Below are 26,461 nucleotides of genomic sequence, written 5' to 3'. Positions count from 1 at the left end.
GAAAAAGGAAGGGGATGCTTGCTGAATGGCTGCCATTACCAAAAGTATCATCTACCAGTTTAAAAGACAAACCAGCTAAAAATTATTTTACTGTTCCTAAACATAATTTGACCTTTACAGGAATAATTTAAAAACAGAGGACAGTAATGTCTTTGATTATCCCAAATAATCATTAATATGTGAAATCATTGAATATGAATCAATAATATAAGAAAAGATCGTGCTATTGAGCTTCATGCCAGAAAGTCAAGAGTGTTTTAATTTCTCTAAGAGTATGTTAAAAAAAAGATCCAAATCAGACTCCCTAGTTAAATGTGTTTCTTAGAGGTGCAAAATGACTCCATGTGATGCATCTGTAGAAACTATGACAATCTGAAGGACTGCAAATACATAAATCTGGTTAAGAACACAACTTGAATCAATCAAGTGACTGCTACAGCATCTTTAGGTCATTTAATAAACTGCAACTAATAAAAAACAGTAGGAAAGTAATTGTTACCTAGATTGGTTTTCTTGCTTTTCACTTTTTCAAGCTCCCGCTCCAAGTCCACCGTCTGGTATTCCACAGTGGAAGATACACCTTTTAAAACAGAAGACAGCATTTTCTTTTGGAAGAGACTGACTATAATACTGTAAGACACACTGTGACAATTCAGATTTAGGAAGCATCACATTAACACCTGTGGCTTTAAATAGCAGGTGGTTTTTTGAGGCTCAACTACTTTTACAAAAAAAAAATCCAAGAAACCAGAGGCTTAGACAAGAACCCTCTAATTCTGTCTAAGCAGAAGAGTTCAACACTTGAGAGGTTTGGCAGTGTAACTCAGTGATCCCTGCTATTCTGTTGTCCAGCTGCTGCAAGAAGTAAGAGAACAGCTCCTGGTGAACTGTCACACAGGTCCAAAAAGCTGTTACAGTGTGGCACCCTGACACAAGACAGCTCAAATGCCTCATTCTTGTATGTCTATAGGAGTCATATATCAAGATGTAAAGATATTTTGGATACCCTTTAAAGTCAATATTATTTAGCAACTTAAAGACAAAGCGGACCTTTGCCTCCAAACTAAGTAACCTAGTGGCTGGACCTCCAGTTTCAGCTTCTGTACCTCTCTTCTCCCATACCTCCAGTTCTTCTTACTCAGCACACCCAGTTTTCACACTGCTGACCTGCCTGTTGACGTATCTCCTGCTCGTATCAGTTTGCTCGATTTGGTCAGTCTCTGTGGTTTCTCAACAAGAGAAACTTGTGCTTACAAGCACACTGTGGTTTCTCTCCTCAATTCCAGTATCTCTGTAACACTGCACAGTGTTCAAGCAATGATACAGCTCTAAAATACTGACTAGAGATCTGCCGTTTCACTTCTGATCTCATTATTTCTACTGTAGCTTTTACTCTTCGCAATCACAAACTGCAAAACTGAGAAACACTCCCCACTCTCATCTTTGCCTCCCTTGCATCCATTTTATTTCTGAATAATCTCACCTGAAAATAAGTTAAGAGTTTCATATTTTTCTCTGTCTGTTCCAGGCCAATCTCATTCTCCAAAAACACTGTGGCAGTGACAGTTCAAGGTCTTAACAAACCCTAATTTCTCTATTACCTTCCTTCTTGATTTACATTGACGTCTTTCACCTGCTGGCTATTCCCTACTCTCAGCCTCACCTTTGATCCTGTTGCCTGCTCATCTATCCAGCAATCTCAGTACAAAATAAGAAGGTAAATTTCTCATCCACTGTACTGTGCCTAAACATTTCTCTTTGATATCAATGACATAATCTCATTATCGTTACAAAAATAAGCTTTTGTGCTTATGTGCAGTCTAAAACATCTGATTCATGGAATGAGTAACTACCATGAGCTGAGCAAAAGGATCGCTACAGAGGGCAGTGGGAAAAGCCTCAAGAACTTTAATGGAAGCAGTTAGAAAAGTGAGAAAACTCTAATTAGCATTGACATTTTCTTCATAATTAATTTAGGGGTTTCTGAGGAAAAGCTTTCTTCAAGATGGATGTTGTTTCTTCCTCTCAATATAAAAATCCAGAGCTCAAGATACTGATATCCACAGGAGCCCTTCCAGCAAAGTCAGCGTGACCACATTAGGTCCCTAAGAGACACTTCAGTAGAGGTTCTGAATCATATTTAAGTGCCGTTGTAGTTCCTCCTTAAAAATAGCAGCAAACAACAGGTTGCTATACAAAAGGACATTTTATGAGAGGGGAAGGCAAAGTTTCAGATCAGTCAAAAGCATATTTGAAAAGGATGCAGCTAAATTCATAAAAGCTCTATAACATTAGCTTTATTTCAAACGCACAAAGTTCAATGTCAGCGCTGTCTAGCCAATAAATCAAATTGGTAGACGAGACTTGTTTGGACTAGCAATGAAAAGTTAGAAGGGATTCTCCAAGAAAGCCACAAAGCAGCTCATTTAAGGTCAATTTAACGGTATTATTCTGTTTTTCTTCCAGCCCCGACATAAGATTTCAGTACCTCAAAGGAAATTGTAAGAGTATCTATTTGCATTCCCCTTAGGTGATTGGCAGTTCAACACCAATTAGTTCAAAATTACACTGTTACTAGCGTGCAATAAAAACAACACCTTTCATCTTTCTTACATAGGCAAGGATACCTTCAGAGCCAATAACTTTGATCAAGTAAGTATTTTTGATCCTACCCCACCCGTCGCTTTGGATTCAGGAAAACTAATAGCTGAAGGCAACTTTTTTCTTTTAATATAAAAAAGTCCCAGCTTTATTCTTCGACTGTAGGAGTGATGTGGGTACTGAAATATAATACGCTGGAAACAAACATTTTCCCAAAGCCCAGTATCTCTTTAATGGATAAAAATACTAGGGTAGATAACACGATCAAACTTTCCCCTCCCTCCTCCTCCAATTTTCACTTATACACTGTAGACATTCGAGAAGGAAGAAAATTAGTTTCTGTGAAGAAGATACACAGTTTCACGGTCAGATTTATGTTCAAATATGAAGAGCTTTACAGAATGCTCTATCAATTGCATCACTGCCATAATGGCTACATCTCTATGAATGAAGAAGGGCACTAGCTCTCACAGCTAAACTTTTTTCCTCCTCTGAAAACAGAGGCTTTACCCAGCCTATTCAGTGGGAACAGCAATTCCTGCTACACCCTCCCCATGCCCAGGCATTGCCTGAGGAAACATGAATTAGGAGCAAGTGAAGCAGTGCGAGGACTGTGACAGCAATTATTCTACCAAGAAAAATAAAAATCAGCATTGACAATCATCAAACCTGTGCTCTGGTCCTCTTGAGCTTTAATAAGAATTCGACTCTTTGGCTGTACATATACATGGAGGATATGTTTCGGAATGCTTTACTGCAAAACTGTCTACCAGGGTTACTTAAGCACACGTATTTCCACTACCACAACTGTGGAGGAGTTGCACCAGCCATGGCACAAGAAGTGTGTAGCCCAACATATCTGCTCTGATAGAGCAACAAAAATACTCGCGCAATCTGTGTGTTAGTGAAGTCTCTGACATCAAAGCATGACATTTATTGATGTAATTAGCGTCATACCTCCATTTGTACTGATTTTTTAACAATGCAATAAACATCATAAGTCTTCATAGGTCTGGTAAAACTGGTACCTCTTTTTCTGACATAATTCGTATGTATTATAAAGAATTCTGGCAGAGAAGATGAACCTTTCCATGCTTGTGACAGAAATTATAACCATATGTAAAATGACTTATGTTTATTCACAAAAATCTTGCAGATTATCTTCTTGTGCACATAACATATTGCCCTCCACCTACATGCTATTTCCAAGTTTAGATTTTTACTTACTTTTCAGCTTAAGCCTATTCATTTTCTCTGCACACCAAACTATGAGTTTTTAAACGTTCCTTCGGATTATGGTGTTAATGCCATTCTCTCAGCATGTGAAACAAAAATTAATTTCCCTCTCCCAAAGGACATTAAAACCCCACATCTTCCATCTTGCACAAGCGTGCTGGCGAGAGCTCTTTGGAACACGGGTGGGTTGCAGTTGCACATTATGTCCTAAATTCAAGTAATAGATGCCTGTAAACAGATCAGGTCCACTTCATGAGTGATATTGCTAAATTGCAAGTGTTCCATAGACAACTACACAGAAAACCAGCAGACAATCATCACCTAAATAATCACATTATCCACCTGAATAGTGGAAACCACTCTGCGCTACTTCTCAGAAGCACTTGAAAAACTATTGGTTCATTTTTCTGTATCGCTTTTCTCGTACATAAGCACAGTCACCATGACAACATAAAGCATTCAGTAACAAATATTCTACAGTTGCTAGCTAACATCAAGCACACAAAACAATTATAATTACCCCATCACAGCTTCAAAGACACTCACTGCATGCACCTTTTTGCGTGTCTGCATGTGCATGCATATATATAGATATATGCATGTCAGTATAAAAAAACCTAAGCTTCCGAAACTGCAAAGGTGAGCGTTACTTTTAAACTGAAACCATGGCTGATTTTAGCACAAAGAAGTCACTACTCCTCCACAGATTTTAAACACTGAAATAAGACAACCACCACGATATAACGTTACCAAAGGTACTTTCCCTGACCACACAACTTCGAAAGGAGACTTACTGAGACTTGAAAGGAGGAAAGATTGAGATGTATGACACAAGACTGAAAAGTAAGAGAGAAAGGCAGGAAATTAAGCAAATTAAGGCTAAAATAAATCACAAGACAACACAACAATGGATGTGTCATGACATGAATATTCTTTGGTTTCCCAACCTGAAGCAATTGTATAAATTGGGGATGGATGGCTGATCCATGCAATTAAAAGCAATTCAGAAGTGAATTTGTGCAACATGATTTCCAGGTTTATGAAACTGATGTATTTTCCATAATTGGTGCCTGCCATGCTGCAATACTCTTAGAAGCCGATTTTTCCTACTGCTTTTGAAATACTTCAAAACAGAAACACTTTATCAAGAAGTGCAAAATTGTAATACTAAATACAAGAAGTGAAAACATTTTTAATTAATCATTGTAATTATTCATTAATAGAATTATTAAAATTATTAAATTCACCATATAGCTTCCAGAATAAAAGGACTGCTCTGTTGTTAATCAATTATTAAGATTCTATATAAAAAAATGAAACAGAACAAATCTTCCAAAAAAAAAAAAAACCCAACAAAACTCATAATACAAGTTCACTGTTCCTCAGATAGAGCTAAAATACAGTCATTTATCAATCCAAACTATTTTGGAGTAAGGGTGGTGGGCCTGTTCAACAACTCAGTTTGCTTTCTCAGTCTCTGAATATTCACATATTCAAGCTAATGAACCTATTAAAAACCAAACCAAAGCACACATGAGCCAATCTTGAGCAACAGTGAGCAATGAAACGTAAGCCTATAATGCTTCTTACTTACTAAGATGTCAAAATTTTCGATTTTCGGAGATGAGGCTATGTAACACTGAGATCAATGGTGGTGACCAGAACCACTCTACTCTAAATACTGGAACTGAATCAGCATCAGAACAAGCATACCATTAAGCTTCCTCTGAATTGCTTCTTCCTCTAAAGTGATGATATACATCTGCTCGTCCAGGTCTTCAAGGATCTGTATTTAGAAACAGAAACATGAACTGTTTTTCTGACTGTATTCATCTAGTCAGGTCTGTTTTGCTCTAGAAACCTACATTTTAAATATATAGTCTACAAGTTTACAATAGGGATACAAATAAGAACTCCACAGAAGATGCTATTCAGATCTGTTTCTTTATTGTTAAGTTTTCTATTTCTGTTAAGTTTCAATTTCAGGTTAAAGCTTTTATGTTCAGCTTCAATCTGAAGAGACTTAAGGAACAGGGGAAGGGACAGTACTTCTGATGTATTATTAAAATCACTCAATTTCTAGGGAACAAGTTAACAACCTACGCACCTTCACACTCAATTTAAACAAAAATAACTACAGATTTTGAAAAAGTGTGAAAAGTCACTTTTTAATATATAGGCCAGGATTTCAACCAAATCTAAATTGCTACTGGAAGCTAAAACCAAATAATTTAAGTCTGTCTTCCTTATTATCAGCTGCTTTGAGTTTAATGCTTACAGACAAAAACACATTATATATTTTCTTTGTATTTTCAGAGTTGAATTGACTAATGAAAATGAACGCAAGACCTAAGCACACCCAAATTTCAGCAAATTCAAACCAGGAAACACAACAGCAAAGTCACTAGAGCACTTGCACAAGGTACAAACTTCCTCCTACCCTCAGAGCATCCAGTACAAGAGCAGCAGCAGAGCCCCTATGTCAAACAAGTTCCTACAGATGCCAATTACCTACATTTCACCCTCCTATGTGTACCCTCAGGTACCTTTCTGTCATCCAGCCTTATTTTGGTCTTGTATCCTTTCCTCCTGAACTCAGAACAAGCCCACACTTTCCAGGCATTTGCAAAACATAATAAGCAATATAGGACATAACAGGTAATACTGGCGATAAATATTAACACTAGTAGCAGTTATTTCAATTGGAAAGTTAGAGAAAGTCTATAGTATTAAAAAAACCTTTTTCTGTGGAAGAAAGAGTTCTGTGGTATACTAAAAGTTTTAAACAAGTACATAAATATTGACTACAGAAACTGATGAACTTAAGAGAGAATTATGTGGAATTGTAAGCACTCTAAAAGCCAGTACCCAAATGCCATTCTACCTTCTAAGAGATAGCACATGAGGACAGTTTGTGTAACACTTACTGTTGGCTTCACCAGCAACTGACCCATTACTGTAAACATCCGCGACAGTCCCACTGGCGTGCATACTGCAGGGGAAGAAAGATTATGCAAAACAGTCATTTGTAAGTCAAAGACTGATTCTTATTTGGATGTTCAATGTGCTATTCTGCAAATAACCAAGTATGATTTTGAAGAGAACTGCAAGAGCAATATGGACTTTAAAACATATTACTACCATGAATTCTGAACAAGACAAGCATCTCTACCCTTCAACAGCATAACTGTGAATTTTTCGTCAACAGGGAACACCACACAATCAGCTATCTTTAACTTGCTCAATTATTTATGCAAACCGTGTGGCACCAGAGGCTGTGTCTACACGAGTAAATTCAGCAGTGCCAGGATACATCTGTGGGCATTAAGACTTGATTGTCAACACCAGTCAATTGCTAGAAATATCCCTGGCGTGATGTGCCCTGGGCCAGTTCACACCTTTCCAAGCAATTCCCAGGTGCGGTTTTGGAGTTCACGCAGACCAGAAACCACCACCATGAGCCACCTTCTGAAAAATGCAGCATCATGGATGGAATACCACAGCACTAGAGAACATCTCAGGCACATTTAATAGATCAGCACAGGTATCGCTGTAAGGTCAAGAGATCATTACACAGCTAGCCCATAAAGCCTGGAGAACAGACAGAACTATGATAATCTAGAAAAGCAGATGTTCTATACCCCTCTCAGCAATTTTCTAGAAATTGTAAGTGGGATTTGGAGCCTTCTATCATCTTTCTTATTCCCCTAAACATGGGTGACTGAACTCTGGCTGGAACCAGTTGGTACAAGCCTGATTTTTAACTGCATTTGTTTTATATGCAATCCTGTAACTGACCTCCAGACTGGCCAGATATCAGTTGTGTGGTTATGAAAGCTAATTGCACTGTGTTGCAACTTCTGTCTATACAAAAACACTTCCAGTTAAAAAAGGAAGACGGATAGTCTACTGAATATAGGGCAAACTAAGTGTTACAAAGTAACTCTCTCCATACTACTGACCTCCTACAAACACTTCATTTAAAAATTGTGCTTTTCTTTGCAGAAAGGAGTCCCTATTTTTCAAATGCCTGCTTTAACCAGTTAAAAATTGAAATTATTTTGGGTGAGGTGTGGAGTTTCTCAAAAATCTGAAAATGTAAGGTAGCACTGGTTCACAAACTTCAGAACCCAAACCTAACAAATTCACAGTGAAATTTAAACATATGAATGAAAAATAAAAACCCAAACCAAAAGCCACCACCAAAAAAGCCCCCATTTTTCACACTCTTCACTTCCACAATCTTAATTTTCCTTTCATCTGTTAAAAAAATAAATAAAATCACTCATCTCTTGGAATAATAAGGAAAATACTTACACAGAAGTAGCAAGCATCCCATCAGTGATATACAGGAATATAAATATGGGAGGTAGAATTCCCAGAGGTCTGTAAAGGAAAAAAATACTGGGTACAGCCCTAGTTCATTACAAATAGGCTATTTATGTCACAAACACAACTGAATTAACTTCTTTTCCTAAGCGTTCAGGATTAAACAACTGTATTTTCAAGTATAAACTAAGAATTACTCATAAACAATCCTTCAGGCGAGTAAATCCCCAAGTACTTTAGCTTGAAAAATATCTTCAGCTTTTACTTCCATCCCACTTAAGTCACTTGCTCTTAACACACACCGCATCCACACGAGCATGGAACTTCTTGGCATGCTGAAAGTGGATTTAAAGGAAAAAACAGTATTGACTAAATTAAGGCAGCTTCTTCACAACCTGTGCAATACTCACATAGCATTTACTAGAAATACATTTAATTGAAAGCATCCATTTCCATAATTAAAACGAAACTAGTGTGGTAGTTTCTCAAATTCCATACCATACAGAGATTCCATACTGGCAGCATCATTGTCTATGAGTGCTGAAGCCACCCATACGATTCCAAGGATAAGCAGTGCAAGCAGAATAAGCATTACAAGGGTTTCCAAAATGCGTGCTCTGATGCCCTGTGGGCAGACAAGAGAAGAGGGAGGAAACAACACAGTCAAGAACTTTGAGTCAGATATTTTCAAACATAAGAAAAATACAAATTAATTGTAGTTCCTTCTTTCTAAATATATCGTCACATTTTACCATGTAGACAAAAGCATAACATGTAATGCACATTTAAAAGGCGGTGCATAATAAAAGGAAGTGCTTAGGGCTTTATAGTGCCCAGATTGCGACTTTCCCCTTAAAACCATTGAAAAATGTTTTAAACTGCGTATGTCTTACAGTTCTCATTAATCTCATTATTCCATAAAGTATTCTTTATACCATACGATTTTGCTCAAGCATTTTTAAGAGATGGATTACTTTTCTAATACCTTCAGCAAAGAAAGTGGATTAGCAAATTTTTATCTATGATTCCAATCAAGGGAATGGAAAGCCAATTATGGCAAATAGCCAAATAGCCCAGCAAGCATTAAACCCTGCACAGGTACAATGCACCACTTTAGTTAAAATACATTCTTCAGCTGCAATTGCTTCTGCACTGCTCCTCACAGTCTTCAGAGCCCTCAAGCGTACGCTTGGAGTAATGCTTGCTCTTGGGCTGCCCACGCTGCTGCTGCTGCAGCTGCATCCATGACCTCCCATCTTTGCACGCTCCGCACTGAAACACCTACATCTTGCTTACAACACACACAAATCACAGGGCTACAAGGTTATATATAACAGCATTTGCTCTGGAGTCTAAAAATGTAACAATGCTCTAATGGTGGAGTGTTAGATTTGCAAATGTAAATATATCAAATAATACACAAAATCAAGTTGTTTTTTAAATTTGTGTTTTTAACATTAATTTTAATAATTTCAAACAATAGAGCTATTGGGACACTTTCTTCAGACAACCTTGCCATTAAGGGACCATCAGACTGCTGTTCACTGATCCATTGTACTTTTATTTTACTTCATTTGCCAGTACACATCTCCACAAGCAAATCCCATCTCTTGTTTCTCACACAGTTTCACCCCAACTTGGGTGTATTCCACTAAAAAGTATACTTTACAGTTAAAGCAGAAAGTTTTACTTTATCATTTGTCTATTTTTATCATCTCTTCCCTCACTGCTTAACATAAGAGGGCAATCTTTACATGGTATTCACTCTGAAAATCACGCTCCCTACATAACCACTGCATCCAGCCATGAATGAGGGCCTCAGGCATCCTGACCATGAGCACTGATTCCTCTCTGCCACCGGTCTCTGCAGGCCAGGTAAGGTAGCAAGAAAGAAAAAACAGACGAAAAGAGACATTCACAAAATTCCCCTTAAGGCTTAAGTGGGCAGATAAAGTCCAACTCAATAAAGGCTCTCAAACACCAGATTTCAAAATAAAGGCAGCATGGACAGAATATGGATTTACTCTTAGAATTATTTTGTGTATAATAGAAGCGGCTTCGAGGTTAGAAGTTATTAAAATGTTATTTTTGTAGTGCTCAGAAGCTAACTTTCAGTCTTCCGTGAATTATTTTGAAGGTGAGCACCTGAGCCAAATATACGTACTTGAAGATTAAATAGCCATATGTTTAATACTTAAGTTCTGAACCTGAGCAGTAAGTTACCAAGAAACAAACAGATTACAGTCTAAGTACCAATCATCAGTACAGAGCCTTTACTTTACAAAGAAGAAAGTCACAGGATTAGTAGAAAACCCAAAACATTCGGGGATGCACGCACAGATCTGCTCCAAGCTCTCCAAAAACCTTGAAGACTCCCTTTGCTCTCCTAGGCAGAGGAAAATACAAAGCTACTTTCTGGATTTCTGAAAGCTTGAGCCACAGAAAGTGGATTCCTGATTTCCCTACTATGACACACATGCGCAAATCTCAGCCTCTGACTTCAAGTTTCAATAGCAACAGACTCTTCTGGGGAAACGTGGAAAATATTTCCTTTTACATGGCAACCCAAACACCAAATCCTCCTCCGTTGGAGGGAGCACCGTAATTATCAAGAGATAAATAAGAAATACACTGTGATGGAAATAGTCATCTGTAAATAACAGTTTTACTGCAAGTGTTCTCTGAAGACAGCTAAAAATAGGACAACATAAATCTCTCTCAAAAAAAGAGAGATGACCACAGCAACTACTCTGATGTAACCGCTGCTTTGTGGCAATGGTCCTTTTGGTCAAAACTCTAGAAAAAGCCAGTTAGCTGCCTAACAAGCCTTCCTCCTTTTTTAGTTCCTATGTGAGTTTGAATAACCTTTGATTGCTTCAATTTTCTGAGAATCTTCTTCTGTTCTCACTAGTTACACGCATCTCTGCACTTATGTGATATATCGACAACACGGCAGTCTCAAAAGTATGCATTGAAAAGCTCAACTGAAAGTTCACTCCAAGGGCAGAACAATTTCTACAGCACACTGCACAAACACACAATAGGATCCACAAACTGATGACCATTTAAAAATATTCAAATAGCAATATTTTGAAGAACTTCAGTGAAATGACTAGATAGAAACATTCTGTCATAGGCACTAATGAATAGCTGGTGAAAGTCTAGGATAAAAAAAGAATTAAGATGCTTAAAGCATATAGGTAAATACTTAATCTCAATTAGGCACCCATAAGAGTGTGCCCTATTAAAACATTAATGATCCAGGCCCATTAGTTCATACTTACACACATTAGTGTACCTGCCAAATACCTGCTATTTGTAAGGAAGGAAAGGTACAGAGTTATCCCCCACATACACACATACACAGGAAATTATTGGAGAAACCCAGAATCATCATCAGCTGAGGTTGGCAGGGATCTCTGGAGGTCTTCGGGTCCAAACTCCCATGACTCAAGCAGGGCGAACTGGAGTTGGCTGCCTAGGACCATGTCCAGGCAGCTTTTGAGTGCCTCCAAGGCTGGAGACTCCACAACCACCCTGGGCAACCTGTGCCAGTGCTCAGCCACCCTCAGAGTAAGATAATAAGTAGGAAGTGAGCCATACACACCCTTAATGCTACTTATTGTTGCTGAAGGTAGTTTTGTTTGTCCAGCTGAGAAATTTAAAACTTGAACATTATCATTAGTAACATCACTAATTTAATTTTGCTGGACAAAAATCTGTACTCCTGACTTTGAGAACAGAGATTAAAAAAAGGGTAAATACAAGCAACATTTCATTTTATTTCAATGAAAGCACAACTATGCAAATAAAGCTTGAAATTCAATGCTGAATAGATTTTTCCTCAGCAAAAACCTCTTCACTGGTATTCTGTTTTTGGCTTAACATTTTTCCTTTGAGTCACTTCACTTCTCTCCCATAGTCTCATTATATTACTCAGATTTCTTAGATGAACCAGTTGTCACAGTACACCTTCATGGCACAGAAGATATTGCCACTTCTATTTCACATAATACTTGTTGCACTTTCTAAATTCATTTACTCCTCACATTTTTTTATGTGAAAAGGAACATTAGAGTCTGCCATCTTCAAAAACAACAACAAACACATCTAAAATAGGAGTTTTCAAATCAGCTTGTAAGAGTAAATATATTGCTCATGTTCAGTCTACACAATCATATCTGTCTTGAGAGTCTTAGTTCTGTAATTCACAAGTGAGTAGAATACATAAAACATGTAGTGTAGGTACATAGGACTACTCTGAATTAGCATTCCAAGCAGGGAAAACAGCCATATAGCCCCAAACCTTTGTGTCAAAAAAGTGACTGCATTTGAAGCAGTTGGAAGAGCTCTTGGATTCCTCATCATTAGCATGCAACTGGCAACAAAGGAAACCTTCACCACACAAATGCAGCAAGTTAAGTGTGTGCACACGTGTGTGTATGCACACATACAGGGGCAGGTGAAGGAAGAAGAGTCACCTTTCACATCAGTTTTCCAGTTTGTTTTATCAGGAGAAATCCCCTCATGAGCTCCTATGATCACTGCTTAACATTCCTATGGAAACTGAACTGTCTGTGAAAGAAATGGGAAAACACTTTCTATTTTTAACTTTCCATACTGTATTCAAGAAGGAAAACCAAGGTGACCAAGTCTTCACCTCGTCTTCTTTTCCTAATGGTTCTGACAGTAAGAACAAGGAAAGTAAGCACTATAAAACCAACCAGCTTGCATCAGGTTTTTCAGAAAGCTGTTCTAGATCTCAGCTTTCAAACCTGCATTTGATAACAAATACTTCATTCTTAAGGTGTCCTTCATTATGAACAGAATGCATACACCACAATTAAGTTCATTGCATTATTTTAATGCAATTCTACTTGCAATTTAACCTGCTTTAAGGGAGAAGGGATTTATTAATCTCCAAACTACGCATGGATTGCACAGTAACGCACGAGAAGGACACCTCCAGGATACTGACATAGCGAGGAAAAAAGACTGGTTTGCACCTATCCTATGTTCTAGTATTTAAGGAAGAATTCAAATGTACGATGCAGACTGAAACAATTTATAAATGAAACAAATTATAAATGTCTATACAGCTTATTGAGGGGGGTATAAGGAGAACAACCTTGGCACTACTCTTAATTAAAATATCCAACTCAGATTTCAGTAACAGCATTAACACAGCCTTAAATAATGCTCCCATGCTGCAGACTTATAAGATGAACACAAACACAGCCTTTAGAAGTTAATAAAAACATTGTTCTACACCCCAGGCTAAATTGTGTTGTTTTTAAATGCGGTGATAAGCCAATTTTAAAAGAGAAGAGTGAACTCAGGCAATGCACTTGCTTTATTTTCAGTAAGACAAGCTGACCCCTGCAGTAATTCCTTTACTTTCTCTTGCCCAATTATTGCTGGGATGCTGGTTAAGTTGGAGAGGTAACAAAAAAAAAAAAAAACCCCAACCCACACCACACCAAGATTTTAAAATCTTTTTTACAGTGCTACAAATACCAGATCTCAAAAAGAAAAACCACAAACTAAATAAAATGTAATTGAGCTTAAAGTCATAAAATTAAATGGGGAATGGAAATACACGTTAAGGTGGTGGTTTCTCATACTTCCACTGCCATATACTAAGAATATTGCTGAGATTTCAGCTTACAGTTCTGTGTAGAGAGGAATGGAAAATAAATAAGGGAAGTAGGAGGACCTAGAAAAAAAATACATTCCTTTTTAAAAAGTCTTGTCTAAAATAAAGCCTGGGATTAGACAGATTATTTCCCAGTCAAAAAGATAAGAAAATCTGAATCTGTAAACCAGGACACACAGTCCTCAAAGAAAATGGATGAAGCAATGTAGACCACAGTTCCTTCTTCAAACACTCCCCAAAGATCTCAAAAGACAAGGATGACATGAATAGAAATGTTTTTATTATAGAGAAATGGCTCATCCTCACTTTTGTGGGTGTTGGTGTTGCTCAGGGATATACAGAGAAGAAGGCAGGCTATAAAACTTTAAGAAGGAGAAAGTTGAACAGGAAGTGAAACAGAGCAAAAGAGAAAGAGACAGCATTAACACAAGGTAAAAGAAGCGTTGGGAAGAACCTGATGTTTGGTCTTCAATTCACATGTAAGTTTCTCTATAGGTCCAAAAAGGAGAGAAGTGGTGTCCCCTAGATGGACTCACTGTTAGGGCCATCCCCAGTTTGAAGGAAGGTGGCCCTGCTCTTGCTGGACAGTAACTTTAGTTTTAGTAGCCCAATTTTAAAAAGTCTTTTTCCATGAAGATATCTAGGACAAAACATCAACTGTCATTGTCAAGCACATAAAACAATCTTTGGTAACCGCTAAACAGGAAAACAAAAGACATCTAAGACCTTGCAATTTCCTCAGATGAGTTTCGGATTATCCATAAAACAAGACATTTCTGAAATCCAATTACCTCTCTGGTTCCCTACTGCCAAGGAAGCAGAAACTTGGCATCACACAGCCCAACTTGGCACAAAAGGAGTCTCTTGTGGAAGATTAAAAAAACAATACAGTCAACAAAAACTTTAGGAAGCTAATCTGATAGAAATTACAATTAAAGACAGAAATTACAATTAAACTGTGTACCAAGAAAATTGGGGGGAAAAGACTGGTAGATTACACCCTCTAACCCTACCACTTTTTTTTTTTACATTTTCAATGCCAATGTTTTGCAGCCTAGACTCAGCAGCTCACCTAGATTTTTACTCTCATTTTCAAAATCCACCCAGTTCTTTAATGTGAGCGCCTAATCAAGTGAAATATTTGTTAAAGGAAAGATGTTTAACACATCAATTCCAGCAGCCTGGAATTTGCCAGAAGCCCAGTAATATCTGTCATCTTCTCTGTACACTGATGAGGGAGAAAAAAACCAAAAACAAAATAAAAGGTGAAAAAAAGAGCATGTGAAGCTCTCAGGGATGCGTACAAATAAAAGCTGTCCTACAAACACATTCTAAGGATCTTGTTGTTTGTACATCCTTGAAGACATCTGACTTCTGCTTCTTTAAAATTAAATTGCTGAGACATTCAGAAGTTTTTATATTGCTTAATCCTGAGCTATGCACACTGCCTGAAGCAGCAGGCCTAAGGGTTCATGTTTCCAGAAAAGATCCATTTTAGCAAGAACGGTTTTAATTATCCCAAAAATGTTCCGACAAATTTTTAGGTGCAAATCTGGAAAACATCACCAAAATCTTACCATATTTCTTTCTTGTTATGTTACTCCTGTCCTTTCCTGACATAGGTAAGTCATCCTGGATACTAAATATCAAAACATACTAAAAACCAGCACATTGCCAAAGAAAAGGTAATTATTCAGCTGAAAAGTCCAATGAAGTACAAATGGCAACAACAATCCTGAAGGAATGATGGAGATGTCCTACAGGGAAGTCAAAAAGTGTAATTATAAGAAAACCACTTCTCCTCCCCAGTACATTTAAGTTCAGCAAGATGACCATTATGCCAGTTACAACACATTAAGACTTTTCCCACTACGTGTGTTTGCACATAACACCTAGAAGCTGGTTTTTACTTTATGAAAGAACATATGTTTGGTGATAGTTTCTTACAGCTTTCCAAGAAGGAAGAGAGAGATTTCTTGGTAATGGAAATAGTAAGAAGTGTTGGGGTTTTTGTCTCACTTGAAATTCCATTTTAAATTACATAAAAGTAACAATATAAAATGTTTTGCCATTAAGCTAGCACAGGAAGCAAGTGAAGACCTTGCTCTGCACATTGGTTGTCCACAAGGTTTCAGGAGTTTTGCATAACCAGCAGTTAGTTAGCACAGGGATCTGTGCACAGGCAATACCTCCTGACTGCTCCTCTCTCCATTAAGAGCCACATGCAAAATCAAGAAAGGCTTAAAAGGAAATATCTGACGACTGCCATTCTTGCAAAGCTAAGGTCAAACACGCACCTTATATCCAGGAAGCGCACTGTGGAAGACACAGTGATCTTCCACGCAGGGACACAACCCTGTGCCAGAAACTCAAGTTATTTTTCGAGAAAGAATGATTACATAAATGAAAGTAATCGACCCATTTTTGCCAATTTTTGCTGTGCCAGTTGTGATTAGGAACACAAATATTATTTTCCAGCAACTTAAGCATAATTTTTAATGCTTTCTAATGCAACAAGGATTTCAATGTATATGTACAGGTAACACCCACCAAGAGTTCCTGTGTTTTATCACTGATGAGAGTAGCAAAAACTTGCAGCACATTATTTTCTCTTCTCGTAACAGGCAAAACTCCTGGTAAAATCAGAGAGCTACAGCCCCACCCCTACCTCAAGAAAAAGGAACATTACTTTGCTATAGTGATTTTAATGAAAAAACCACAAGATTTACATTTTTGGAACTACATCACCACTGTACAACATGCTATGACTTTTCTTAATTCCAGTTAATTCTACATTTTAGTTTGGTTGCAAATTGTTCAGAAAAACATAATAAAAAACCTGTTATCAATGAAGTAAAAATTACAACCTTACACACAAAACCAGAGAGTCCCAACAAAGTTTCTATGGTGCTGAATATTTGAACACAGTTCTGCTTGGACATCTTGACCCCTTGCAAGGTAGGTAAACATTACTTTTTACACCATGCCCTGACCCACAGAGAAAGCCTGGGAAACATTTCTGCAATCATAGCACATTTAAAGTGCACATAAAGCCCTTTGTTTTCAAGTGACAAAAAGGACTCTTGGTAACCTTAAGATTTGCTCAGTGAGAGGCTGACTGCAACAAACATGCATGCTAACATCCGCGGAAAATAAATGGAGGCACTGAAAAAGAATGAGAATTACAGCAGGTATGGGGTTGGAGATGCTACACAGTAACATCAATTACATTTTTAGCACAATAACTCTTTTTATTGGTTTGTAATCATTAATGAAGCTTTTAGCTTTAAGCATTCTAACCATTTCTATGGTTAGAAGCCATACATGGAGCAATATTGGTTCTGACCTATGCAAGACTGTGCAGAAACTTTTTTTTAAATAAATGAGACTCATTTTCTACCAGGTAACACAGAAACACACACTAGATTTAGCACACTGATATTTAGTCAAGGGTTCATTACCTTATGAGACCACCACAAATTACTGAGCCAAAAACAGGAGCTGCAGTTTTATGAAAGCTCAGCTCATTTTAAAAATGTGGAATCCAAGGACTCAGAACCCTCAGAGCGAGCTAAAAACAATCAAGAAACAATATACTCATGCATCAGATTCAAGCATTCAGGAAAAGGTCCCTTGCCCATGGAAGAACCAAAGACCTCAGACTGTAACCAGTGCTGACTGTGTCTTCTCACAGAACCTTTCCAGCCTGTAGGAATTTGAAGATTAAAATGAACACTTTTCATCACAACACAGAAAGTGTATTTTCAATTTTATATTTATTTTCCTCACAATACCATAAATCCACAGTCACAACACATTCCCAGCGACTTTCAGCTGATTTTCATGTTAGCATGTTTTCCCAAATTACTTCACAGCGGTTACCATTCTGTCAACAGAGCAAGAGGAGGCAGCTGAAACCATTTAACAGTTTAAGTAAAAAAATTTCAAAGAGAAACTAAAAACTGGAGAGAGAAAAAGAAAACATAAGTTAAAGGAACTTGATAGAAAAAAATCACGATTAATTAGTTGGGTATTGGCTAAAGACGTGTACCAATAAGCATTAGAGCTATGCCTGCCAAGTTGGAAATGAAAGACCAAAACCGCCCAAACAGAGGTCAAAACAAAGATGTCTTTATTTAGTAGACTGGTGAAGAGGACATCTATCCAGGATGCAGCACACCCACTGGAGAGACTCCTTTGCCAAAGAAAATTCTGCCCTCTTCTCCAGTGTACTCTACTCCAGCAGAGTATCCAAACCACCAAAGTGTATTTTGGGGTCCATATCTGTCAAGTTTTCCTGTTGAAATCACTGCATGCAAATAACTCACTGAAATAACCCAAGAACCAAGATGGACTCTCTGCAGACTTGCATCCTCACAACTGAGATAAAAACAGTTCTCACTTTTCCTAATATCTATGTAATTATCCAAGACAAGACAGACTCTAGTGAGAATGATAACATGAAATTCATTTATTGCCCAGTAGTTAAGGCGTTGTTTCAAATACATGAATTCCAATTACTTAAGGAAAGAGCACACACCTGGCTCCTCCACATCTAGGTCTCATTCTTGCAAATTCAACAAAAATAATGTATCAGGAAAACATTCCCTCCATATTTTGTATCAGAAGACATACCCCTTTCTTAAAATAAGGAAAAGCTAGACAGAATATCAAAGAAAATGCAAACACAAAAATCATTACAGCCCACAGCTGTCAGACGTATGTGACCACCCTGCTGCAGCCTGCCCTTCCCTCCTTTGCAGAAAGAAACTATTGGGGGGGGGAGAGAAAAATAAAACCAAAAAACCCAGCAAAATAACCCAACAGGATTATGGCTACGCTTTTATTAAAAAGGACAGATGCAGCTCTATTGACACTACAGTAAAAGCATACACCCCAAACTTTCTGGGGAGAAAGGAAGGAAGAAATGAAAGGACACATAGTAACGTGACGACTGCCCCAACACTACCCCTTTCCCCATGCGTCACCCTCTGTTGTTCTGTTCATTAGCCCAGCCCTCACTAACGAGCTCTCAGATGCTCCACTCCCTCTACCTACCAAGTTTCCCAGACTTTCCAAAGCCACCTGCAACAACAACATGGGAGCTGTGGGATTTCTGACACTCCGAGACTCCTCTAATCATTTACTTTTGGATCAGCAAATCTTTCCTGCTAGATCGGAGCAATAGGAAGATAAATAGATATTTTCCAACTTTTTCGTAGCTTGGCAGAGGATTAAGATAAGTAATGCAAAAGTATAAAGAAAGACTTGGAATTTGTGATTGTGCTTCTGGCAGGCAGAAACCAGGAAGACAGTTCCCAAGAGCAAATGACATCTAACAGCACGCAGGTCATTATTAAAGTTCTAAAATAAAAAGAAACACAAAGCTTTTTTGGATGTTACTAACCCCTACAAGGGTGAACAAGATCAAGAAGAAAGCACAATTCTAGGAATTGACCAGAGCACCAGACTGATAGAAGTTCTCTTTAATAAGCTGGGAAATCCTTCAAAAAGCTACACCAAAATACAATAATAAAATAACATCATCATGACAACAATAACAATAGCCAGGGATGGGAGACAAACTCATTGGTCCTTCCTCCTCCCCTCTTTTGTAAATAAAGTTGTTGGCTGCCTTACGAATCCTGACCACAGATGCATGAGCTCCTTCCTTGCACTGTCAATTCAGAGTAATTTTTAATATAGATTAAGCCCTAATGTGGCATATTTCTAGTAATATCAAATAATACAGACTAAAGGTCTAAATATCACATTGCTGGTTATCAGTACTACTAAAAACATTGTTCCTAGGGAATCAGAAGTGGTGTTTACCTAGTAAAGCCTCATTTAATAAAAGGAAGCCTATTAGAAAATTGTTTCATGCCTTTCTAGGATTAAAATATTTATATTAAAATTTGTCGCTATCGATATTAAATGATACGGCATTTGTCCTTTCTGTGAATTAAAATTACATTTCTATTAAATCTGTAAAGCACTTTTTAATTTTTTATATAAAATAACAAAAGTGCATAAAGATTTAAAATAGAGAATGTTTTTACTTGTCCTGAAAAATCACTATTTGATGTCAATGAACACTGAAAACAGACTAATGTGAAAATATTCAAAACTTAATAAAATCTTTCTCATGCCTAAAACAGCCATTTCTATAACAATGTTCAAATAAAACCAGCAGCAGATCTCTTTAATGTTTCTTACCATTTAATAAAAAACCCCAAATACTGTGTCAGAAAGGTGTTCACATTGCTTTCTTGAAGCCTTTAATGCAGACATGCCAAATTCCCAAAGGCATTTGCCTTTTTCCACTGCCTAAGCGAGGATGCTTCTAGATCCCCTGAGTCGCAGCCATTTCAGGAATCCTGTATGTGTGAATACTTACTCCTTCCCAACGCACGGTAAAATTTTCTAGTTTCACTGAAATATTTATAAGAATGTTATTATAAACTGACAATTAAAAAATTAAGAAATACATCTCAGGGTTTTTAGATATATAGCTAGCATCTACCACAGACAGAAGGGTCTATAGAGGGCATTAAGAATGCTCCAGCCAAACAAAATTTGAGAACTACTGACTTCTGCCAAAGAAAAAAAAAGTATCTTGGGGGGGGGAAGTATTTTAGAACCCAGTGCTTCAGTTTACATCAATGATAAAATGAAGAGATTCAAACTCAGTATTGGTAGCTTTACAAGTAGTAGAAGTATTGAGCATGTCTATTTTTACTCATGCAGAACTCTAAGTTATCCTAACAACAAATAAATACTAACATAAAAAACACTCAATTTATTCACTAAGAGAGCAGCAGAGAAAAACAATCCCATCTTATTCCATTTGCAGGCTTCCAGCTACATGTTAAAGCTTTTAGGCAAAGAACCATGGAAATTGCACAAGACACCAGCACACTAAATACAGCGGGGACGTCCAAGTTCAGAGCAACGTAGGAGTGCGGAAAGCACAAAAGTTCAGCAATGCATTTGATTCCTGGCTCAGATGAGGTAGGATAACGAGTGCTCCAGTGCTGACTTCTAAAGCTCATTCGTTTTACAGATGACTCTACCTACTCATAATGCATCAGTCATCTAACAGTTTCTCACAATATGCTAGAGAAGTAAGGGTCAGAAAACCACATTCTGAAATGACGCTAAGTGTGTCTGGAATATTCTTTGCACGGTATTTTTACCCCACTATTACTAACAATCCTTGTTTCATCTGATTTCCATAGCTCAAATACATGAAAATGTTGCAAAAACACAGATTAACCTGACACATTCTGCTTTTCTAAGTACACTAAAGAGTTGGTAAAAAAACGAATTACAACCTCAACCCTATAAACTACTGCAGAAAGGCTGAATCATTGCTCAGCTAATGAAGTCACGGTGAGGCAGGTAGTGCAGAACTGCTATGCCGAGTAAACCCTACCATTAGCTTATCTCCTGTTGCTCTAGTTTTTGTAACTTATACTGAGGCCTCTTTAAAAGAAGTAGACTCTAATTTATGGAAGCAACCAACTGACATTTAACTACTTCAATGAAACGGAGCACAGATCACATCTCATCACATCTTGATCCAATGTGCACAACAATCAACATCCACTTCCCCCTCAGCTGCCCCAGATACAGAACTGTTACATATATTGAACAAACCATACATCTCCTTATGGTAAAATTAAAAGGACAGATTCTGCATATAATGTCCTCAACTGAGTTAAAGAAGATGTCTTATAAAACATTATAAAATGTTTCATATATCTACAAAAATAAATTCGCATTAAGCCATTATTCCTCAACTGTCACAAGTTTCTCTCTCCTAGCCACCAATTTCTGAACTTTTTTCATCTTGCTCTCACTGAAATGGGATGTGGCCCTAAGCTGAAGAATACGTGCATGTCATTTACCTGTCCTGCACAGCTTTTGTTTCTAAATGGCTAAATGCAGACACAAATAAAAGCATGCTGAAGTCTAGGCTTTGTAATACAAAAATGAATGCAACCAATGTTCCCAAGCTCTTCTTGATCTTCCTGGAGTAATTTTCCATGTTCTTAATGTTTTAACTTAACTTTGTCTTACAGTCATTGTGGAAGGACAGAAAAACAGGCAGCCCTGAAATACTTCTACAGACAAAAGTCTCTACATCTCATACTCATCTACAGCATGGTTACATATTGCAATCACAGGTCCTCAAAAGCAGGCCATAGGCTCACGTAACTTTTCAGATTAATTTGCTGAAATATTACTGTACGGTAAGAAATTTTTTTTCTCTTTAGAACTGCAAATAAAAGACTTCCTAATGTAAAGCTGTATTTTAACTTGTTTTCAGAGCTGAATGTAGACACTTGTTAATGTGACATGAAAACCAGTATGCTAAACCTTCTCATCTTCCATTTCCAGCCATTTTATAAGGTCAGCTCAAATTTAATATTAGATGTGCTCATCCTCTACATTACAAATTATAAACATACTCTACATTTAGCTGCGTACACACCATTTCTGAGACTTCGGCAGAAGCAGGAAGCATAGGAAGAGTCAAGATAAGCATCATTCTTAATGCAGGATTTACCATTAAATACAGTCCTTAACTATCCACCTTCCATCTTACAGATTATGTTATGAGTTTGCGTACCTGTCAGTTAAGTATGCTTTGATTTTAATAAGGAGGAGAAAAAGCCCTGATCAAGTCACTTGCCAGATCAGAATCCCAGAATAATCAGGATCTGCTTCTAAACAACAAAAAAAGTCTAATAAACTATAAGTGGTGTTACTTTAAGTTACTCCAGTCTAAAGAACTGGATTTCGTATCTGAACTTAGGATGTTAGCTTATGTCAAAAATACAAAACCAAACATCTGCCTTTGATGTGACTGATTAAACAACTTTTGCCTCTGGTATTACTAATGGAACGAGTAAATGGGTTGTAATATAGCGTACAATAATTCAGTTACATGCTAGTAAACATTTCATGGAGATCAGAGCACTAAAGTCTCAGTTCATGCTGAATGATTTTACAGACAAATAAATATGAGCTTAAATGCCAAATAAACATACACTGTTAGCAGAGCACCTCAAGACTATTTGGTGAGCCATTACACACAGTGGCCCGTGGGTATTGCAGTCGGAGGTACACGCAAGCATAAAACACGAGGTCAAATGCTGTCTCCAAACAATCTCCAAGACTCTTGCACTCTCCCAATCACTTTTCCAGAAAAATCAAGAAAAATTTAGAAAAGTGACTGGGTTTAATTAGATATTACAGGAACAATTGTTTTCAATTGAATACTGCTTGAGATTAGCAAAGAAGTTTCTAAAAGTAAATACTTCAGAATTAACTTTGAATACACTTCCTACGTTGGCTTCATCACATAATGAAAATGTATTTTACACCTATAGGTGGTACACTCAGCGAAACTGGGGAATATAGCTTTTCTATGTGGAAAAAATACAGAAATTAGAATGTCCATACCCACCAATAAAGCAAAAAGCAGCAGATTTGCTTTTCACTTGTGTTTATTACTATGTTTAGTTACCTAGAGCTTGCAAACACAATGCACTGCAACACAACACATTAGAAAATTAAGCTTAGTTCAGTCTTATTATGCAGTAACATGACTAGGAAAAATCATTGCTATTGATAAATACAGAGTGTATCAAGTCAACTCAAATATTGAGGAGATGGAAGATGTTAACTTGCTGAGCAGCCAGTGCCTACAACAGCTTTACAGCAAAAAAAGCAGTTTCAAAAAAATGCTAGTAACCGTATTTTTTGCAAAGCTTCAACATTTCACTCCCTCCTCAAAGAAGTAATTTTATTCACAAAACACATTTTTAAAAGCCATACTCCAATGAAAGAGAGGAAGGGAAGAAATCTGCCTTTTAACAGCAGAAACCGTTGTATCTCACTATTTGGAAGGGAACCCACACCAGGTTTTACTTGCACGGACTGAGCAGTAACTGCTAACACAGGCAGGACTTTGCAGGCACAACAGCCAAATCTCGATACAGTAGCAAGCACTATGCAATAAATTCCAGCATAGTGACCCATCTCACCTGCCTTCAACGGATGAATAAACTGCTACATTTTAAAGTGGTGTTTTTATTAAAATAACCTTTGAGAATTTGGGAAGGGATATCAAGGAAAGGCGAGCAGATGGAGAGACTAGCTGACACATAACAATAGCTGGTGAAATATTACTCTTATTTTCTGTAATAAACACCAAGATCAAAACATTATGCAAGTTAAATTTCCTTGAAAGGTTCCCAGCAGGAGTTTTCCTTTTTGTTTGTGCAGTACGCGATTTCCTCTCACCCACAAAAACCATACCAAGAATGTGCATGTGCCACTAACACTAAGCAGCACTTCCTTAATCACTCATTTCCAACAATTTATGGATGATCAGTGGCAAAAACGAGCAAAAATAATGAAAGCACGCAATGAAAGCTCATTGAGACAAACCGGCTTGGACTTCCTACTCATTTCTGTGTCTCTTTAAGATGGGGGTCTGATACAAATTAGCCACTGGGAAAAAAGTCATCTGGTCATAAAATACAGTACAGGGTCACTTTTATGTAAGTTTGCCAAAAGGGACATAAACCAGGACAATTTCAAACTGTGACACAGGATAGAAGTATATTAAAAAAATCTTTGTTCCTCCTCCATTGTGCTGTCATGTTGCTCAGCTTTATAGACATTCTGAGCACCAGCTCTGGCCTCTTCGCTTCCACCTGGTCTACCTAATTAATTAAGCAAGGAAGTTACCTCAAATTTTTCTACTATTTGTTTTTATTATCATGCACTTCTTTTGATGTTCCAGGAGTTAACCTCTTAATCCACAGACTCTGTGTGTTGTGTTCTGAACATTTTGGGATGTCTGGATAATTTGGATAATTGGTCAGGATGTTGCTGTCGCTCATGTTAAACTTTATGCCATGACTTCAAGTTCAAAGATCAGTATTAAGGTAAAATACTTCATAAAGCCTTTTTAAAATGCTACACTCAGGATTATGCAATACCCAGTTATTCCAGTTTCTCACGGGGGTAAATTACACTATTTGTATTTTCTTACAAGGAAATTACTCCTAAACATCTTTATCTTTGTCAGCTTCAAACAAATACAAATTTCAGTTGAAGTTACATCAAGAGAAAGCATATTTTAAGGTCAAGGAAAGTTATAGCAATTATCTCCTCAAAAATGCTTGCCTCCTTCACACAGCAGCACGCAATTTTCTGTGCAGTCTGTTATCAAACATGGAAACATCAGCACTGTGAACTACAGATGCTCAACTGCAAATACCACAGTTTTTCCTTTTATGAAGAGAATGAGGTTAATTCTGACATTAAAAGACTTGGTTGACACCTTTGTTTCGTAACTGTACTACAGAATTTGAGAACACCAGTGACAAAGAACTGAAAAAGGATCTAAACAAGAACCATAACTTTATTCACAGACTTTCTAAAGGAACACAAGAATACAGAAAGATATGCAATGTTTTTAATACTGATGCAGGAGATTAAAGTTACTTCAGGTACTCCAATAGCTCAGTTAATAGCACCAGCTAAGGTGTAATAAACCACAATGAACTCCAACTACTTTGATAGTCTTGAAAAACCTAATTCACATATGTACACGACAATACACGTGTGCACACATATCTGCACAAAGACATACATAGACACATTATACACTAACAATATTATACACTATATTACTTTTATAATTATTTTTCTGATAACAGAAGTCTGCAACTGCCATTAAATGGAAATAAACTACACGAGAAAGAGCACTTAAAGTCTTTAAAAAGGGCATGGTCTACCCCCTTAGGCCCAAAATGCCCTTTTGGAATTAACATAGTGGTTGTAATTAAAAACTAGGCAGATCAGCTTGATTTTCAGTACAACACTGCATCCGTCCATGGCAAGTGCCTAATTTCCGTATTTCTCTCCTCTCCACAATATGCAAGTCCTTGGTTGTTTTAAACTGTTGCCCTGGGGAATCTAAGAGAGTCTGTAAGAGGGGCCATGTGCCATTTAGAAAGTATACTAGCAACCAGGAAAAAAAGCCATAGTAAATTGGAAAATGGTTAATCAAACCCATTCAGATCCATGAAACTTAAACAGTTAAGGGGGCAATACTTCCTTACAGGAACACGGAGAAGTTACACAAAGCTCGTAATAGTAACCTATGAGCTATGTGAAATACCATAGCTTGCAAAAAGTTCATATCACAGTAAGTGGATAAAATCAACTTATAATAGATTATACTGTAAAAACACTCAAACAGACGACTAAAAACTTTGGCAGTTTTATCATACCTGATAAAGACTAACGTTACTGCTGCAATTTAAGCTGAACAAAGAAATCCATTTTAAAAAATGAAAAAATTCATTCAATTTCAGAACCGAATTTCTTTTAATAATTCATCTTCAGAATTTCCATTAAAATCCAACATGTAATTCTTATACGAGCACCTTCAAATAGGTATCTTGATTGTGCACACCTAAATTTCAAGTGACCTATTTATTCACTGTAATGAAGGCAATTCTATGACAAATTCAGGATGACTTGCATAAAAGCTTCCAGTGAGTCATTTTATCTGAGTTTTGAGCTAGGTGAGTATCTATAATCCACTGCTTT

General features: G+C 37.3%; 1 protein-coding gene across 1 annotated transcript in view; it reads right to left on the bottom strand.

The window, feature by feature from the left end:
• LMBR1 (limb development membrane protein 1) overlaps nt 1-26,461 on the bottom strand; it is a 64,890-nt gene that overhangs the window by 9,666 nt on the left and 28,763 nt on the right. The window contains exons 7-11 of the mRNA XM_010186376.1: nt 8,665-8,791; nt 8,155-8,223; nt 6,765-6,829; nt 5,551-5,623; nt 500-580 (exon numbers count right to left, since the gene is read on the bottom strand). Coding sequence (XP_010184678.1) covers nt 500-580; nt 5,551-5,623; nt 6,765-6,829; nt 8,155-8,223; nt 8,665-8,791 — 415 coding nt within the window. The remainder of the gene's footprint in view (nt 1-499; nt 581-5,550; nt 5,624-6,764; nt 6,830-8,154; nt 8,224-8,664; nt 8,792-26,461) is intronic.

This window comes from Mesitornis unicolor, unplaced genomic scaffold (assembly GCF_000695765.1).
Source record: "Mesitornis unicolor isolate BGI_N332 unplaced genomic scaffold, ASM69576v1 scaffold11656, whole genome shotgun sequence".
NCBI lineage: Eukaryota > Metazoa > Chordata > Aves > Mesitornithiformes > Mesitornithidae > Mesitornis > Mesitornis unicolor.
Note: the sequence above shows the minus strand (reverse complement) of the source record. Positions and strands in the feature narration are given on the sequence as shown.